The sequence below is a fragment of the Pan paniscus genome, chromosome X, assembly GCF_029289425.2.
Source record: "Pan paniscus chromosome X, NHGRI_mPanPan1-v2.0_pri, whole genome shotgun sequence".
In the NCBI taxonomy this organism is placed as follows: domain Eukaryota; kingdom Metazoa; phylum Chordata; class Mammalia; order Primates; family Hominidae; genus Pan; species Pan paniscus.
The window spans coordinates 43,387,534-43,406,312 of record NC_073272.2 but is presented as its reverse complement, the minus strand read 5'-3'; the positions used below and the strand labels follow the sequence as shown (position 1 = coordinate 43,406,312).

The following is an 18,779-nucleotide window of genomic DNA, read 5'->3' as shown; positions in this document are numbered from 1 at the left end:
AGGACAGGGGGAAAGAAGAAACAGCTTTTTCGTCAGGCAGCACCAGGCATTCCTCTGCAGTACGAGTCCTTTCAGTAGTATATACAATAAAGTTCAGTAAATATAACAGGGAAAAGAAAGATTTTTAAATAGTGTTGAGAAAACAAGTTAACAGTTCAGAAATCAATTTAGATTCACCCTTCCCCACACACATGCACATACAACAAAAATACTACAAACAAAATAGAGTTGATAGAAGCTAATCAAATCATAGGAAAGCTAGCAAAAGATAAAATTATTTAACAGATCTTTAGAGAGCTTTTAAAACTTCAAAGAACTGGGATCCACAAAGAAAAAAGGTATCAATAGATTCAACAAAAATTGAAAAAACTAGAAAATTAATTTGCTTCAATCTTGACATAAAAGGTTTACATTCTATTGAACATAAAGAGTTCACCCCAACAAAAGGGAAGATATTAAGCTTCATACACAAACAGGCAAGGACAGGAATAGACAGCTTCCACCAAAAGAACTACAATTGGTAAAGAGGCATTTGAGGATATGCTCAGTCATTTTAATGTCTTTGACAGTATATCAGAATTGCTTTATTAAACAGTGAATATTCCCTTTCTCCATTGAAAAGGTGAAGGTTTCTATCTACTTGCATATCTTAATTAACAATCCTGAATAAGCACCATTCATATTGAAAAAATATGATTATATCCTATTTACAGTATCAGTGCAAGAGGAGGCCTTAGCTCCATTTATAGCACCTCAGACATTCCCAACCCCAAACCCACCTACTATGTTGACACATTTCCTGGTGCTCCAGGCTTTATTGTTCTTTGTCGGAACAAATGCCTTGAAATGCTGCTGTCCTCTTAACTACCATGTAGTCACCACCACTCCCCCATGCTCTCACCCTTGCTTCTTGAGGACCTGTCTCAGAGGCTGACTACTCCATGAAGACTTTCTTTTTTTTTCCTTTTTTTTTTTTTTTTTTTTTTTTTGAGATGAAGTCTCGCTCTTGTCACCCAGGCTGGAGTGCAATGGCATGATCTTGGCTCATTGCAACCTCTGCCTCCCAGGTTCAAGCAATTCTACTGCCTCAGCCTCCCGAATAGCTGGGATTACAGACGCCTGCCACCACACCTGGCTAACTTTTGTATTTTTAGTAGAGACGGGGTTTCACCACGTTGGCCAGGCTGGTCTCAAACTCCTGACCTCAGGCTATCTGCCCGCCTGGGCCTCCCAAAGTGCTGGGATTACAGGTGTGAGCCACTGCGCCCAGCCCATGAAGACTTTCTTAATCTCTCCTTCTGTAATGTAGGCTCTTAGAAGATGGGATCTTCATGTAACTGGTCCTTCTATCCTCTACAAATAGTAGATGTTTAATGATTGAATACTGAATGAAACATAATCCCCCCACAAATATGGAGTAGTTTAGATGGGGAAAGGGTGAAAAAGATTGTGCGTACATGACTCCTTTCTTTCAGAAATGAATTCGCCACCAACAAATATTTGTATATATTCATCAATATGTGGGATAGTATGCTGAAGACAAAATACCTGTTTATGCTCTCTATTTGTCTATAGACAATTGTACAGACCAGAAAGCACCTACCCATGAAATAAATAATAGTAACTGCCAGGTGCAGTGGCTCACGCCTATAATCCCAACACTTCGGGAGGTTGAGGTGGGAGGATCACTTGAGACCAGCCTGGGCAATATAACAAGATTCCATCTCTACAAAAAAATTTAAAACTTAGCCAGACATGGTAGCACTACTTGTGAGGCTGAGGCAGGAGAATCACTTGAGCCTGGGAGTTCAAGGTTACAGTGAGCTATGATTGCACACTGCACTTCAGCCTGGGTGACAGAGCAAGACTGCCATTCATTGACTTATAAATAAATACATACGTACACACAAACAAACAACTTGTAGTATAGGTCTAAATGACCGTAGAGAGGTACAGATTGTTAGGGCCTCATAAGTTCATTGGAAGAAACAGTTAGGAGCTAGAATAGGCAGGCAGGCTTGTAGGAAGTTGATAAAGGGCATCAACACCAGTGTAGGAGTCAGATGGGTGGAAAGGTGAAGAAAGGACATCCCAGGCAGGAGCATAAAGAATGCAACAGTGTTGGGAAAAGATGGTAGTTATGGGACATTTGTGAAGACATCAAAACAGTACCACAAACAAAGCCCTGAATTAGAAAAAAAACAGAATTAAAGTTTTTTTTAAAAAAGACTGATTTGTATATGCAAGGATTACAGCATTTATCAACAAACTTACTAAATATAGACAATTCATTTAAATTATATCAATAATATAGTATTCATATGTATCATCTGGAAAGATGGGGACATAGGCTCTGTATTTTAAAAATCCCCCTATATGGTTCTGGAACATGGGGCCCCCATAATAGGCATGAAAATGGATTTCACATATGGAGCCTTTCTTTACATTATGATTTTACCTACTTAGTTGTAATCTCTTGTCTTCCATTAAGTAACTGAAAGCCTGGAGCAGAAGTGAAGAAGTTTCCCTCTTTGTAACCTGAGCATTTTGTGGAGGGTAAAGCATGGACTGTAAGTCAGCTTGCCTGAGTTAGAATCCAGGCTCTACTTAGACCCTTACAAGCTGTGTGATCTCTTGGTCAAGTTACTTAACCTTTGCTGTTTCTCAGTTTTCTCCTAAGTAAAATAGGAGAGGTAGTCATAATACCTATGTCGTAGACTTCTCGTGTAAACATTGAATGATTTAATGTATATAAGGGACTTAGAAAATACCTTTCACGTAGTAAGCACTCAATAAATGCTAGCTTTAATTATTTATTACAGCAAAATAAGGTTACTTCTGTCTTTGAACTGTATATAAAATAAACCAAGCAGTTTAGGTTTGGCTACATCTGCCTCACTCAGTATTTTATCTTCAGGATTCAGCCATATTCCTTTGTGTAGCTGTAATTAATTTCCTTTCATTGCTGTATAGTATTCTATACCCATTTTATCTATTCTACTATTGATGGACATTGGGTTGTTCACAGTTTGTGACCATTGTGAACAATGCTGCTATAAACATTCAGGTACACATATCCTGGTCCACATAAGCACACATTTCTTTGAAGAGACTGTGTTTGCCCAGTATCCTCCTTTGTCATAAATCAAGCCTCTATATATGTATGGTTATGTTTCTAGGCTCTCTGTTATGTTCTACTGTGCTGTTGTCTGTCCTAGTGTCAATATCATACACTTAATTACTGAGCTTTATAGGACATTCCATACATAGTACCTGTGGACATGGAGGTGGGGGCTAAATTTTGAAATCAAGTACAGCAAAAACTCCAAGAGGTGTTATTCTTCCAGAATATCTTGAGTCTTCTTGGCCTTCTGCAATTCTATATACATTTTAGATTCTGCTTTAGAGTTTCCACAAAACCTGTTGGGATTTTCATTCAAATTCTGTTGAATCTATGCTTCAACTTGGAAGAGATCGGCTGTTTACAATATTGAGTCTTCTTGTCAGTGAACAGGATAATTTTCTCTCCATTTATTTCGTTTGTTTAATTTCTCTTAAAAAAATCATACTTTTCTCCACAGAGATCTTATATACCTTTCTTTTAGATTTATTTCTACATTCTTAAAGAAACACTCTTAAAATTTCATATAACTTACAATGATTTTGCTGAACTCTGATTAGTTCTAATTTTAACTTAGATTATTTTGGATATTCTATATATACTATCTGTAATTAATGACTGTTTCTTCCTTTTCTATTCTCATACATTTTATTTCTTTATCTTGCCTTACTGCCCTGGCTAGGACCTCCAGAATAATATTGAGTTTAAATTGTTAGAGTGGACTTTCTTGGCTTGTTCCTGATCTAAGAGTTTTTTAAGTTTTTTAATCACAAATACATAGTTTTAAGTGTTTTGACATTTATTGACATGATCACATAATCTTTCATCTTTAATCTATCAGTGTACACAATTATATTAATTCAAAATGTTAAAAGTTTTGCATTCCTCGGGTAAACCCAATTTGGACCTGGTGTAATTCTTATATATTGCCTGTTTGGGGTTGTTAAACTTTTGTTTAGGTTACTTGCATCTATATTCTTTAGTGAGGTTGTCTTTTAATTATCTCATACTGTCCATAGTAGGTTTTAGTATATGGATTAAACTATTTTCATAAAGTGAGTTGGAAACTATTCCTGCTTTTTATTCATTTTATTTCTCCTTAGAATGTTCAATAGAACTTGTCAGAAATGGGCTGGGTGCAGTGGCTAACGCCTGTAATCCCAGCACTTTGGGAGGCCGAGGCAGGCAGATCACGAGGTCAAGAAATCAAGACCATCCTGGCCAACATGGTGAAACCCCATCTCTACTAAAAATACAAAAATTAGCTGGGTGTGGTGGTGCACGCCTGTAGTCCCAGCTATTCAGGAGGCTGAGGCAGGAGAATCTCTTGAACGCGGGAGGTGGAGGTTGCAGTGAGCCGAGATGGCACCACTGCACTCCTGCCTGGTGACAGAGCGAGACTCCATCTCAAAAAAAAAAAAAAAAAAACTTGTCAGAAATGGCATCTAGGCCTAGAGTTTTCTGTCTCAGAAGATTAAATTACTGATTCAATTTCTTGAATCAGTAAAGGATTATTCAAGTTTTCTAATTCTTTTTGTTAATTTTGGTGAGTTTTATTTTTCTGAGAATTTGTCGGTTTCATATACATTTTTAAATTTGTGACATAAAGTTTCAGTATCATCTTTTATTTCTGCAGCATATGAAATGATATCTCCTTCATTGTTAATACTGGGTGCTATATGTGTCTTTTCTCTTTTCTTTTTGTTATCAGTCTTGCCAGAGATTCATCATTTCACAGGGAACAACTTTTAGCTTTGTTAATTTCTTGAATATGTTTGTCTTCCATTTCATTAATTTCTGCTTCTATTTCCTTTCATCTAATTTCTTTGAATTTAATTTGATGATCTTTATGTAACTTATACAGGTAGATGTTTAGTTCTTAAATGTTTAGCCCTTCTCTTTTTTTGAGTCAGGGTCTCACTATGTTGTCCAGGCTGGAGTGTAGTGGTGCAGTCATGGCTCACTGCAGCCTTGACCTTCCAGGCTCAAGCAATTTGGCCATCTCAGCCTCCTGAGTAGCTGAGACAACAGGCCCCACCATGCCCAGCTAATATTTTTATTATTATTATTTGAAGAGATGGGGGTCTCACTATATTGCCCAGGCTGGTCTCGAACTCCTGGGCTCAAGTGATCCTCCCACCTCAGCCTCCCAGAGTGCTGGGATTACAGGTGTGAGGCACTGCACTTGGCCAGCCTTTCTTTTCTAATATGTACATTTATAGCAGTAAATTTCCCTCTAAGTACTGCTTTACCTACATTTTACAAGTTTTTATGTGTTTACTGTTATTATTATTCAGTTTAAAATATTTTCTAATGATTTATTCTGAGATATATGTAATAAAAGTATATTGTCTAGTTTCCAAATGTTAGGAATTTTCTAGATTTATTAATTGCTTTAAAATTTATTTATTTACTTTTTTAGAGATGAGGTCTTGCTCCATAGCCCAGGTTGGAGTGCAGTGGTGCCATTATAGCTCACTGCAGCCTCAAACTCCTGGATTCAATCAAGCCTTCCACCTCTGCCTCCGGAGTATCTGGGACTACAGGCATGTGCTACCATGCCCAGCTAATTTTTAAATTTTTAGTAGAGAAGGAGTCTCACTGTGTTGCCCAGGCTGATATCGAACTCCTGGCCTCAAGTGATCCTCTCACCTTGGCCTCCCAAAGTGCTGGGATTATAGGCATGAGCCATTGCACCTGGCCTTTATTAATCATTTCAGAGAATCTATTTGTTGCTTTGCTTTTTCTCTATTTTGTCTTTTTACTTCATTAATTTCTGCTTATTATTTCCTTCTACCTTCATTGGGTTTAATTTGCTGTTTTTTAAAACATGTCTCATGATGAGATGTCACTGACTTGGTAACTTTTCATATTTTCTAATATTTTAAGTCAGCATTCACAATATTTCTATTAAATTTCTAATTAAAGTTTTAAAACAAGTTTATGGATACAAACTACTTTGTAAGTACCATTTCATCTGCATTCTGCTTTTTTTTTTAACAGAACTGATTTCCTATGACAAAAGTATAGTGCCTATTCATTTTTTTAAAAGTAAAGGTAAAAAGAAGAAAACAAAAAATTTCAAATAGAATTCTACCCAGTCTTTAACACCCCATTTTAATAGCAAAGGCTTCACACTGCATCTACTTATACATAAATATGCATATATATGTTTATACATGTTAATGTATTATGAACATCTATGTCAATAAATATATGTCTATAACATCATTTAATGGCAATATAATATTCTACTCTAGTTACCACAATTTATGTAACCATTCTGTTGGGAATTTAGGTTGTTTCTAATTTCTCCCTATTATAAATAGCTGTGATAAACCCTTGTCATTAAAACTTGACCAATATTCCTAATTATTTCCCTTGGAAGGAAATAATTGAGCCGAAGGACATATACATGTTTAAGGTTTTTGTCACACATTATAAAATTGCCCTTCAGAAAGTTGTATTGGTGTATTTTTCTATCAATAGTAGATTACCTACTTTAAGCAAGGTTTCTCCAGTGCCAAGTTGTGTATGTAACATGGATCACCAGCTTCTTAACCTGTAAGATTGGACCTATGCCCCTTCTCCTTTCAGCCATTTTTCTATATTTGTGGGTCTATTAATGGCAAAACCCTGATCTTGAAATGTAACGTACCAATCCTGTACAAGTTTTGATAGTACTCTTTTCATTATCATAGTTAGGAATATGTTCTGCTGGGCATGGTGGCTCACGCCTGTAATCCCAGCACTTTGGGAGGCCGAGGCAGAGGGGATCACTTGAGGCCAGGAACTCAAGACCAGTCTGGCCAACACAGAAAAACCCTATCTCTACTAAAAATACAGAAATTAGCTGGACGTGAGGTGTGCGCCTGTAATCCCAGCTACTCGGGAGGCTGACGCAGAAGAATAACTTGACCCTGGGAGGTGGATGCTGCAGTGAGCCAAGATCATGCCATTGCACTCCAGCCTGGGCAACAGAGCAAGACCCTGTCTTGGAAAAAAAAAAAGTTCTAATTTTCATTATGATGATTTCTTATTTGATTAATTGGCTATTTAGCATGATTTCTCAATTTCCAAGCATTTAGGGTTTTCTAGTTATTTTGTTAATTTATTTCTAACTACTTTGTGGTTAGGAAACATACTCTGAGTGCTCGTTTCTTGCAGAAGTTTTTAGACTGAGCTTTTATCTCCATAGTAAGCATTGAGGTTTTTGGGGTGTTTTTTTCGTTTTTTGTTTTGTTTGGTTTTTTGGTGGGTGGGGATGGGGTCTTGCTCTGTTGCGCAGGCTGGAGTGCACTGACAGAGTCATGGCTCACTGCAACCTCAATCTCCTGGGCTCAAGCGATCCTCCCACCTCAGCCTCTCGAGTAGCTGGGACCACAGGTGTGTACCACCACACCCAGCTAATTTTTTTTATTTTTTGTAGAGACAGCATCTCACTCTTTTGCCCAGGCTGGTCTTGAACTTTTGTGCTCAAGCAATCTGCCTGCCTCAGCCTCCCAAAGTGCTGGGATTACAGGCCTGAGCCACCACCATGCCCAACCAGCATTGAAGTTTTTCTGTGCTACCAACATGACATACCAGAATATATTCTGTACCCCATTTTTCATAGTGCAGCTCTATGGTCCCAGCCAGGAGCAAAGGGTGTTTCATCAGAGCCTTAACCTCTTAGATCACCCTGGTGCAAAAGCAACTGGACCCTGTCATTCTCCATCTGACCACCCCACCCCCTCCTACCTCTCTAGAGTTCCTAAAAGTGCCCCTCCTTTCCAAAACCCACATTCTTCCCCTAGGGCAGAAGCAGCTCTTGTTCACCTGTTTGAGTTGTAATCCTTTCTCTGTTCTCAGGACTAGTTTTTCACTCACTATACTGTTAATTCTCACAAGCTTTAACAAAAACTTTTTGTTTGACTGGGCACAATGGCTCATACCTGTAATCCCAGCACTTTAAGATGAGAGGCCCAAGCAAAAGGATCGTTTGAGCCCAGGAATTCCAGACCAGCCTGGGCAACATAGCCAGATCCTGTCCCTACAAAAATTAAAAATAAAAAAATTAGCCAGGTGTGGTGGTGCATGCCTGTAGTCACAGCTACTTCAGAGGCTGAGGCGGGAGGATCACCTGAGCCCAGGCATTCCAGGCTGCAGTGAGCCATGATTGTGCCCCTGCAGTCCAGCTCTAGGTGACAAAACGAGACCCTGTCTCCATTTAAAAAATAAATAAATAATTTTAAACATTTCATACAGTTTTTGTAGTTGGCGTTTTTGTCATCCTCAGAAAAAATGCTGGTTGGAAAAATCCAGATTTGTTCTGTACAACAGTATTCTTCAAGGATATTTGCAGATAAGTACCAATCTGTCACCAGTCTGCCATGAGATACATACAGAAATTGACAGTAAACATTTAGAAACTGTTACAGCAATTTGACATTGCTGTGAAATCATAGCACATGATTTTGTGCCTTCAACTCCAGATAATCCTGTTGCCAAAGCAGCATATTTTGGAGTGGCATATTCTGATCTCCCTCAATGTGCAGCCAGTAATACCTTGTGCCTCAAGACCTGTGATCTGTTTTGTTTATTTGATGAGTTTGGTTTTGGATAATTTCTTAATTATATAAATAATGCATGTTTATTATAAATTTTAAAAATTCAGATGGATGAAAAGGAGAGACAGCTAAGCTCATTCATAATCCCATTACTTTTCACAATTCAGACTAAACTGCCCTTAATTTCTCTCTGCATACAGTATAGAAGTCCACCTCCCCCATACTCTTCCATAGGAGGGTTTCTTCTCCCTCTCCTTTCATTCCCTCAGAATGGAGCCAACCAGGAAAATTCACAATGTGTTCTTTGGGGGTTCTTGACAGCCCCAGAAGCACCCCAAGATGGGAAGCCAAAGAGAAAAGCAATAAAAGATGCCTTGTCAGTTTGTAGAATCATTATATTATCAAATAAAGTTTATCAAAGAATTGAGTCATCAACTTTGTTCAAAAGGTTCAAGGTTAGGATATCAGGATGGTATGTATTATGATATGTGTATTTTAAATTTCTTTGAATAAAATTTGCATAAATAACAGTATTTTTAGTTTTTATTTCTATATCTCATGAAATTTAAAATTAGTGGATTGCTTCTTTTACTTTAATATCAATTAATATTATAAATAATCAAATAGCTTTAATAATAGAAAAATATTTTCACAGTGATGCCTCTCTTTCAGAGTAACCCTTCAAAGAATGTGCCTGTATATTTACTAAGTTGCACAGGTGGTTTTGTTTGATATCTGTGATTATGAAGCATTGAATTAAAAAAAAATATAAGGCTGAAAGATCCCATTTACAATAGCAACTAAAATATAACATGTATAGGGAAAAAACCTAATAATAAATACTTTAAACCAATATAAAGAAAATCGTAAAACTATAACTTAGAGACATGAAAGGAAGTGGAGAGACATATCATGTTCATTGATGAGAATATTAGAAAATGTTAATTTCTAGAAGTTAACGTATACATTTACCATCTGAATCAAAATACAAAGATTTTTTATAGTTTGACAAAATGATTTTAAAAGTCAACTGGGAAGAAAAAAATCATAAGAAAATGTTGGTGAAGGCCAGTTGTGGTGGCTTGTGCCTGTAATCCCAGCACTTTGGGAGGCCGAGGTGAGCAGATCACTTGAGGTCAGGAGTTCGAGACCAGCCTGGCCAAGACGGTGAAATCCTGTCTCTACAAAAAAATACAAAAATTAGCTGGGCATGGTGGCAAGCACGTGTAGTCCCAGCTACTTGAGAGGCTGAGGCAGGAGACTCACTTGAACCTGGGAAGCAGAGGTTGCAGTGAGCTGAGATGGCGCCACTGCGCTCCAGCCTGGGTGACAAAGCAAGACTCTGTCTTAAAAAAAAAAAAAAAAAAATTGGTGAAGAATAATGAGATTTTTTTTGCCAAATATTAAAATCTGCTACTACAGTATTTTATTTTGTCTGTCCATGCTTTTGTTTTTGTTTTGAGATGGAGTCTCGCTCTGTCAACTGGAGTGCAGTGGTGCAATCTCAGCTCACTGCAACCTCTGCTTCCCGGGTTCAAGTGATTCTCCTGCCTCAGCCTTCAGAGTAGCTAGGACTACAGGCGCAGGCCACCATGCCTGGCTAATTTTTTTGTGTTTTTTTAGTAGAGACAGGGTTTCACCATGTTGGCCAGGCTGGTCGCGAACTCCTGGCCTCAAGCTATCCGCCCGCCTCGGCCTCCCAAAGCGCTGAGATTACAGGTGTGAGCCACTGTGTCCGGCCCTACAGTATTTTAAATGGTAACTTGATGCAAGAATAGGCAAGTCAGTGGAAGAAAGTAGAAACCTAAAAATACCCCCATGTGTGTATGCACATGTGTAGAGATTGTCATTTCAAGTACCAGTATTTCAGATATGACCAGACAAAATGGATTGATTCATGCTGATAATTATAGCACAGGGCAGTAAATAATTTCCAAGTATTTCTCACGGACTGGTTCCCTCCTTAGTCTTTATACTTCTCACCACTTTGCTGCCTCCTCCCCAGGCTCCGTCTTTTCCCTCATCCCTTCTGGGTCCCTCCAGAAAGTCCTCTAGCTCTCAGAACATCTCCCAAATTCTTTTTGGAAACACCAGAGTCCATTGAGGCATTTTATTTGTAAGTATATATTACATCCCTAGAAAAAGAATTCCAGGATTTTCCCTCCTATATGTTTTCATCTTGCTTCTTCATGGTCCATGATGCCAGCTGAGGTCGTTAGTACAGTGAATCCAAACTGGTGGGATAGGAACAGGTTATTCTGCCATTTTACTAGATCTTTGGGTTGCACATCAAATCTGGGATCTGGGGCTGATCACTCCACACTTATTTAACCTGCCTCAGGTTCACAACAATTTTCCCAGCTCTATGATCATCAGTGATTTCAAATTCACCAATGTAACCATGCTTCATCATCACAGTTAGAAACTGGACAGTAACTTTGGAGCACAACCTAATAAGAACCTAGTGTTTGCCTCTTTTTGGTATTGTTGATGCTCTGGATAGCATCAGCCAGGACATTCATGCACACCATTATGGCAGCATGCAGAGATGGCAGAAAGAGCCTAAATTCTTATTGCTTCATTATGCAGTCAGTTTAGCTCTCTCCTTTTCCTAACCCCTCTCTCATCTAAGTTGAATTGTGCTTACCCTCATGTATCACAATTACAAAGGAAAACGCCTAAGCAAAACTGATTCCTTCACTATGAGATGTTTTTTCGTCCTCATAGATCAACTAACCAGCTTAAACTACAGCCAGTTTTTAAAATAGCGTTTCTTTTCTCCCCACAGGACAAAGAAATGAAAAATATTTACTCTCTGTAGTAATCAAGGAAATGCAAATTAAAGCAATCATGAATGACTTTTTTCCTCTTATCTAATTGGCAAAGATGGAAAAAAAATAATCATTATCCTAGTAGAGCAAGGGACACATTCACACATGGTAGTGGGAGTATAAATTGTTAAACTGTTTCTGGTCTTGTGTATGTATCAAAAGTGTTATTGTAGGCCGGGCGCAGTGGCTCATGCCTGTAATCCCAGCACTTTGGGAGGCCAAGGCGGGCGGATCACGAGGTCAGGAGATCGAGACTATCCTGGCTAACACGGTGAAACCCCGTCTCTACTAAAACAAATACAAAAAATTAGCCGGGCGTGGTGGCGGGCGCCTGTAGTGCCAGCTACTTGGGAGGCTGGGACAGGAGAATGGCGTGAACCCAGGAGGCGGAGCTCGCAGTGAGCCGAGATGTACCACTGCACTCCAGCCTGGGCGACAGAGCAAGACTCCGTCTCAAAAAAAAAAATGCTATTGTATATACCCCTTGTCCTAGCAACTCAGCTTGTAGGAATTTTACGATACAGATAATCAGAGTTGCTCACCAAGATGCATGATCACGTTCATCCAGGCTTTATTTCTGATGGTGGAAAATGAGTGCTGCCATACTAGGGAGTAGACTAGACCATTATAGTAATGTTTATAGTAGACTAGGCAACTATAAACATTATTTTGGAGAAGAATCCTATTTGACATTGGAAAATGTTCCTTAGGTGTGAAATGGAAACTTGGTAAAGTTTTTAGAGCCTGTATAAATGTGAAAGTATTTTCATTCATTTATATAAAACCACACTGAGAATCAAATAATAGAATCAACTGTTCATTAGGTGTCTACAGTGTGTCTTCTGCTGAGTATTAGGTAGGGGTACATTGAAAGTATAAATATATTTTTTCTTGTTCTTTAGGACTTTACACTATCATGGAACTGTTGTAGGGCTTAAAGATGTGCATTTGTTCCTTGCACACCCAGTAGGTATAGCTATAATCAATGGGAAGAGCACAGGACATAGCTAGACAGGGATTTCGATCTTGTCCCTATCACATACTTGTCCACTCACTTAGACAAATTATTTGAAAATGATGCTGACCTCATGGGGTGGTTATAAGTATGAAGGGAGGCATAATAAGGACTGCTTCCTATGATGCCTCATGAATAGGAAGTATGTTAGTTCCTTTACTTTCCCTTCCAGAAGTTTCTATTTCCTCAGTATAATATCTGCAGCAGGTATATTGGGAAACTGAACTACTGAATGAATGAATGAATGAGATACTGAATTTAAAAATATGTTATAAGCCTTAAAGCATTATGAAAATGTTAGCTATTAATATTTGCATAGTTTCATTAATATGTATAATATGGCAAAATTCATGTATACATATATAGGTGTATGTGGGGGGAGGGGGAGGTGTTTGTATGTGCTAAATGTTATGGACCATATAGAGTTGTTATAGAATGAAAAGCAAAGGAAGGCATTAATATGGCTGGTAATCATTGAGGGGGCTTCCAGGGAAGGTAGGATTGGAATGAAACCTTGAATTAAGGTAGGTTTTGAAAATGAAAAGCAATATATACAAAAGTAAAAAAGAAAATGGTGTACTCAGGGAGTGATAATAAGACCATTCTGCCTAGAGAGGAAGATTTTCTTGAAACATCAGTGGACAAGGTAGGTAGAAGAGGCAAGGTGTGGCCAAGACAACAAGAGGCCTTACTTATGTAGTAAGAAATAGAAAACTACTGTAAGTTCTAAGACAATATCGTGACATTGTGTTACCAACACATCTATGTGTTACAATATGTTTGTAGCGATGAACTTTGAGAATGGCAGTGTAAACAAAAATAAATTTTATTTTATATATAAGTCATTGTTTTTTCCTTCCACAGTATATAGCCTGAATTTTCCATTTAGTGGTAATAACAATAGCAAGATTTTTTTTTAAATCCTTGTATTCTACATAACTGAATATTTTTGGAATTTGACTTAAAAATATGCACACAACCCTAGCATTGCAGTTTTCTGATGCTTCTTTTTGTGAAAACCTAAAGAAAAATTATGGTCAATTTTATATACTCATGTTATTTGATATTACTGTTAGCCTACTCTTCCTGTTTCTTTCCCTGCAGATTTTCAATGTGAAGATGACTGTCATGCCCTTTATAATTTATGTCTATATTTCATTGAAAGAAAGGAGATTTAAATAACATAACCCTTAGCAGTAAATCAACTAATAACTTAGTTACAATGTATTCACTTTCAGTGTTGTCTTCCTGGAATTTCCTCTTTTCTTATGTTCTTTTTCACATTTTTTTACAGTATGGATGGAGCAGATCTGTGTTTTGAAATCGTAAAGCGAGCTGACGCTGGTTTTGTGTACAGTGAAGCTGTAGCCAGGTATGTATTGTATATCTAATCACCAGAGGTCAAGTTGAAAGTAAAAAAAGAAAATGACAAAGACATCACATGACAAACTGATAAAGAGCATGCTGCTGCTCTTTGCTACAGGGAACATCTCTGTTTTAGTATGTGTTAGTAGAACCGATAGTCACTGGAAATGCAAAATACCAAACAATGAGTTTATCTATTAACATGGGTTTATAGGGGCCAGGCACGGTGGCTCACGCCTGTAATCCCAGCACTGTGGGAGGCCAAGGCGGACAGATCACAAGGTCAGGAGATCGAGATCATCCTGGCCAACATGGTGAAACCCCTTCTCTACTAAAAATACAAAAATTAGCTGGGCGTGGTGGCATGCACCTGTAGTCCCAGCTACTTGGGAGGCTGACGCAGGAGAATCGCTTGAACCCAGGAGGTGGAGGTTACAGTGAGCCGAGATTGCGCCACTGCACTCCAGCCTGGCGACAGAGTGGAGGTTGCAGTGAGCCGAGATTGCGCTATTGCACTCCAGCTTGGGCAACAAGAGCGAAACTCAGTCTCAAAATAAATAAATAAATAAAATGAAAACGTGGGTTTATAATACAGGCTTACATTTTCAGTACTGCTGTCTTTCCCATTTCTGATGATTTTTGTACAAGAAGCGGGGACCTAATAGCTCAGGAACCATGTAGAATTCTACTTGGGTTTTTTTTATTTTTGTTTTGGCAAATCTGCCTCATTAGTTCTTCATTTTGCCTTTTAGTGATATCAAATTATCTCACAATAATTAAGGAAAAGTAAAGAACAGTAAAAGGAAGAGAAATAAAAGCACCATTTTTAAAAATATATTTGCTTCAGGCCAGTGTGAGACCTACCAATCAAATGGCAGCTGTTGTTCTAAGTGGAGAAGTTGTTTGTAAAGACCTAATGACTCAAAATAAGAAGGAAATATGGGCCGGGCACGGTGGCTCACGCCTGTAATCCCAGCACTTTGGGAGGCCAAGGCGGGTAGATCACGAGGTCAGGAGATGGAGACCATCCGGCTAACACAGTGAAACCCCGTCTCTACTAAAAATACAAAAATTAGCCGGGCGTGGTGGCGGGAGCCTGTAGTCCCAGCTACTCGGGAGGCTGAGGCAGGAGAATGGCATGAACCCGGGAGGCGGAGCTTGCATTGAGCAGAGATTGTGCCATTGCACTCCAGCCTGGGCGACAGAGCGAGACTCCGTCTCAAAAAAAAAAAAAAAAAAAAAGAAGTAAATATGAAAAATCACAGGAGCCATGCACGTGCTGGGCCACTTGCTTATACATTTAGAGCAACACAGCTTTCTGTTTTGGTTACATTCAATCATATCATAATTACCCACTCCTGTAGGTTGCCTTTTTAATACATGGAATACAGCATCCCTCCTTAGTCACCAGCCATAGTATGTTGAAGGGTTCAAACTCACAAACATATTAAGTTTTGTTTTTTTTGCGGGGGGGGTGGTGCGGCGGGGGTGGTGCGGCGGGGGATGGAGTCTCACTCTGTCGTTCAGGCTGGAGTGCAGTGGCACTATCTCAGCTTACTGCAACCTCTGCCTCCCAGGTTCAAGTGATTCTCCTGCCTCAGCCTCCCAAGTAGCTGGGATTACAGGATGCGCCACCATGCCCGGCTAATTTTTGTATTTCTTTTAATAGAGATGGGGTTTCACCATGTTGGCCAGGCTGATCTTGAACTCCTGACCTCAAGTGATCCGCACGCCTCAACCTCCCAAAGTGCTTGGATTGTAGGCATGAACTACCTACTGTTCCTAGCCTAGGATTTATGAAAACTTTCTATCATTTGAAAAACAGTTATATTAAATGATTTCGTCTGTCTTACCATTTCTTTTACAATTATAGCATCTTAGACAAACATAGCTGGAAACAACTTGGAGACCACCTTAATACAGCTTTGAGCTCAACATGACTTGAATGTCTTCAAATTCATTGCCCTGACTCCTTCTGGCTGAAGAGCAAGGGACCTAGTCTCAGGGATGGAGCAGCCATGGCTATAGCACAAAATAAAGAATATGCTCAATGTGTGGTTGCTGTGTTTTTGTACTGCTGGGGCTAGGGCGAAGGAGCAAATGAAAGTTTATGTGTGTTCTTTAGGCTTCTGATCTATACGTGGTAGAACTAAAGCTAAATATTCTCTTTTCTTTTGTGCAATGTTCTCTAAAGCACATTCCAGGGTTTTTTAAAATCCCATCTTCTATTATTTTGAGTTTTTATTACAATTTTAAATTTTTATTCTTTCTTGTCCCTCAAAATTTTAAAGCATTCTTTCATACCAAAAATAGTCAATACTAGTGAAACTCAGTGGAAGAAGGGGATTTTTTCCTTCTTGAACCACAATAACATGGGGATACCTGGCAGGTATGCTGACAGGATTGATGTGAAACCAGTACCACTTTTACTCTGGTCCCCAGTCATCTTTATTGCTTTTCCTTAACTTCAAGCCTATCTCTGCCACTGAGCTACATGTCAGGATAGGCAGGATGGTAGTGTGAAGAGATGATGTCATACAATGACATGACTTGTGGTCTCTCCTAATCTTGAGATTTATAGAAAAGGTAGATGTTTATACACATCAAAATGAAAGCCTATTGATTTTTAAAGCCACCTGTATAAGCTGTTAAAATGGTGAAAGGAACTTCCAGAGTGGACCAGAAAAGAGTAGCATTGGGACCAGTAGATGACATTGCAAAGAGAGAGGTTTGGAGGCAGTTTATTAAAGGTTCTTCCTCTGAACAATAAAAAAAAGTAGGCGGGGACTCAGAAAGTATTATTATGTGTGTTTGCTATTGCAGAGGATCAATGACCATGCAACAAGGGCGTGTAGATTCTTCCATTGGTTTAATGACAGATGACTTCTAATCTTTCTTCGTCCTCTCTGATTCTGTGATTTATTGTTAGGAAATTCAGCTTGTATCAGTATTCTAGTGAGACCGACTGCAAGAAGACTCTGAGACACCAAGTAATCAAATTGATAATGTTGTTTTTCTCCAACTGGCTGAGCTTCAAGAGGAGCAGCAAAGCATGGCATAAAATAAAACTGTGTTCAGTCCTTAGTGCAACCCAATTAGTTATTACCTCCATCCTTTCAGGGGTGATGAGTTGTGGAGTGAGCTAACACACAAGATCAGATTATCAAATCAAACTCTCAGAGATCTTCTTAACTACTACCAAGCTTTACTAAATAATCTCAAGGATACAGGCAGTCAGAAGGCTCAAGTGAAGCAGAGAAGGGAAGGGCAGCCCCCCACGTCACTTCTTACTGCCTCAGAAATGCACCTCTGGCCCAGAATAGATGAGGTTTATACTGGGGTTTGTGGGTTTCCACACACAAAGGGGAGCATTGCAAATATCTTCATTTTACACCCCAGAGATTTGGATAGCTCCATGACATTCTCCAGGAAGCCATCTGTGCCTCAGAGATCCCATGTTCTACTTACCATAGTAATCCTTAGCCAGAGATATCCTGTTAAGGGCATTTCAGAGATAAGGTCTCTTCTGCCTAGCAAATAGCATTAGGCTTTTCACCTGCATTGACAAGAATAGCAGACTGAATCACCTCTCTTCTACCGTGCTGCACCCCTGAAATGCCTCCTTCCAAAGTCAGTAAATGCATTGCTGGCCAGCTTTTTCCTTCCATGGAGTTATTATCTTGCTGATCCTTAGGAAAGATAAAGATAAACAAATATATTGCTGAGTTTCTCTGAAAGCACAGGTCCCTATGATGCTTCATGAAGTGAAGTTTTTTGATTAAAAGTTTAGTCAGCAACTTCCTAGAACATGTGGGCAGATTTTAGTTCTTGTTTTATTCTGCTTGCACACTTTGACATGCATTGCCTCGCAGGATCATGACTGGGAGGGTGGAGAAAGATAGTTCAGTTCTGTTGTAACTTGGGAAGAAAAACAGTTCTACTGTCTCCACACACGCCGCAAAGATTCTGCTGTGTACATACGTTTGGGTCAAATAATTGAGTGTTCTCATATGCAAATGAAAAAAGCCTCATTCATTGAGTTTGGTTTTGTGTTATGAGACTTTGAGATAGGAATTTTCTTTAGGTTAAAGATAATTTAGGTGGCTGTCTCAGTGCTTTGTATCCAAAATAGTTCATTCTGTAGGTACAAGCTATGTCCACTTTAACTAATTTAAATTTACCCAGTATTTCCATGTTGACATCTAGATGGACAAATAAGCTGTTCCTAAATCTTTGATTGAACTTAACAATAATAATATTGTAATAATAATGTCTTAACCTTTGTAGCATGGTTTAGAGTTTACAAAGCACTTTGACAGGTGTAGTCTCTTAGCCATTTCAAGGGGTTACAGATCTTCCAAAGCCTGATTTGAACCAGTAATGGGCCACAACACCAAGTTAACCCCTCATTTGAACAAAACTTATGGCCAGGCGTGGTGGCTCATGCCTGTAATCCCAGCACTTTGGGAGGCTGAGGCAGGCTGATCACTTGAGGTCAGGAGTTTGAGACCATCCTGGCCAACATGGTGAAACCCTGTCTCTACTCAAAATACAAAAACTAGCCAGGCTTGGTGGCGCATATCTGTAATCCCAGCTACTTGGGAGGCTGAGGCGGGAAAATCGCTTGAACCCAGGAGGCAGAGGTTGCAGTGAGCCGAGATCCCACCATTGCACTCCAGCCTGGGAGACAAGAGGGAAACTCCATCTCAAAAAATAAAAATAAAAAATAAACAAAACTTAATTACAGGCTACAATGGCCCAAGCAAAGAGTATATGAGCACAACCCCTTATATGTGCATTTGCAAAGTAAGATAAATTAAAACATCAGAGCTAATGATTACATGAGCCTAGCTCTCTGGCTTAAAGCCCCGTTGTAAGGAGCCTGTGATTAGTACAGG

At 39.1% G+C, this 18,779-nt stretch overlaps 1 protein-coding gene and 1 pseudogene across 20 annotated transcripts in view; one reads left to right on the top strand and one right to left on the bottom strand.

Annotated features, from left to right (window-relative positions):
- Nucleotides 1-18,779, top strand: part of CASK (calcium/calmodulin dependent serine protein kinase) — a 407,307-nt gene that overhangs the window by 167,159 nt on the left and 221,369 nt on the right. For all 20 annotated transcript variants that reach the window (XM_034949880.4, XM_063601767.1, XM_034949879.4 and 17 more), the window contains exon 4: nucleotides 13,811-13,888. In XM_034949880.4, the coding sequence (XP_034805771.1) occupies nucleotides 13,811-13,888 (78 nt within the window). The remainder of the gene's footprint in view (nucleotides 1-13,810; nucleotides 13,889-18,779) is intronic.
- On the bottom strand, nucleotides 10,806-11,204 carry LOC129395374 (small ribosomal subunit protein uS8-like; annotated as a pseudogene).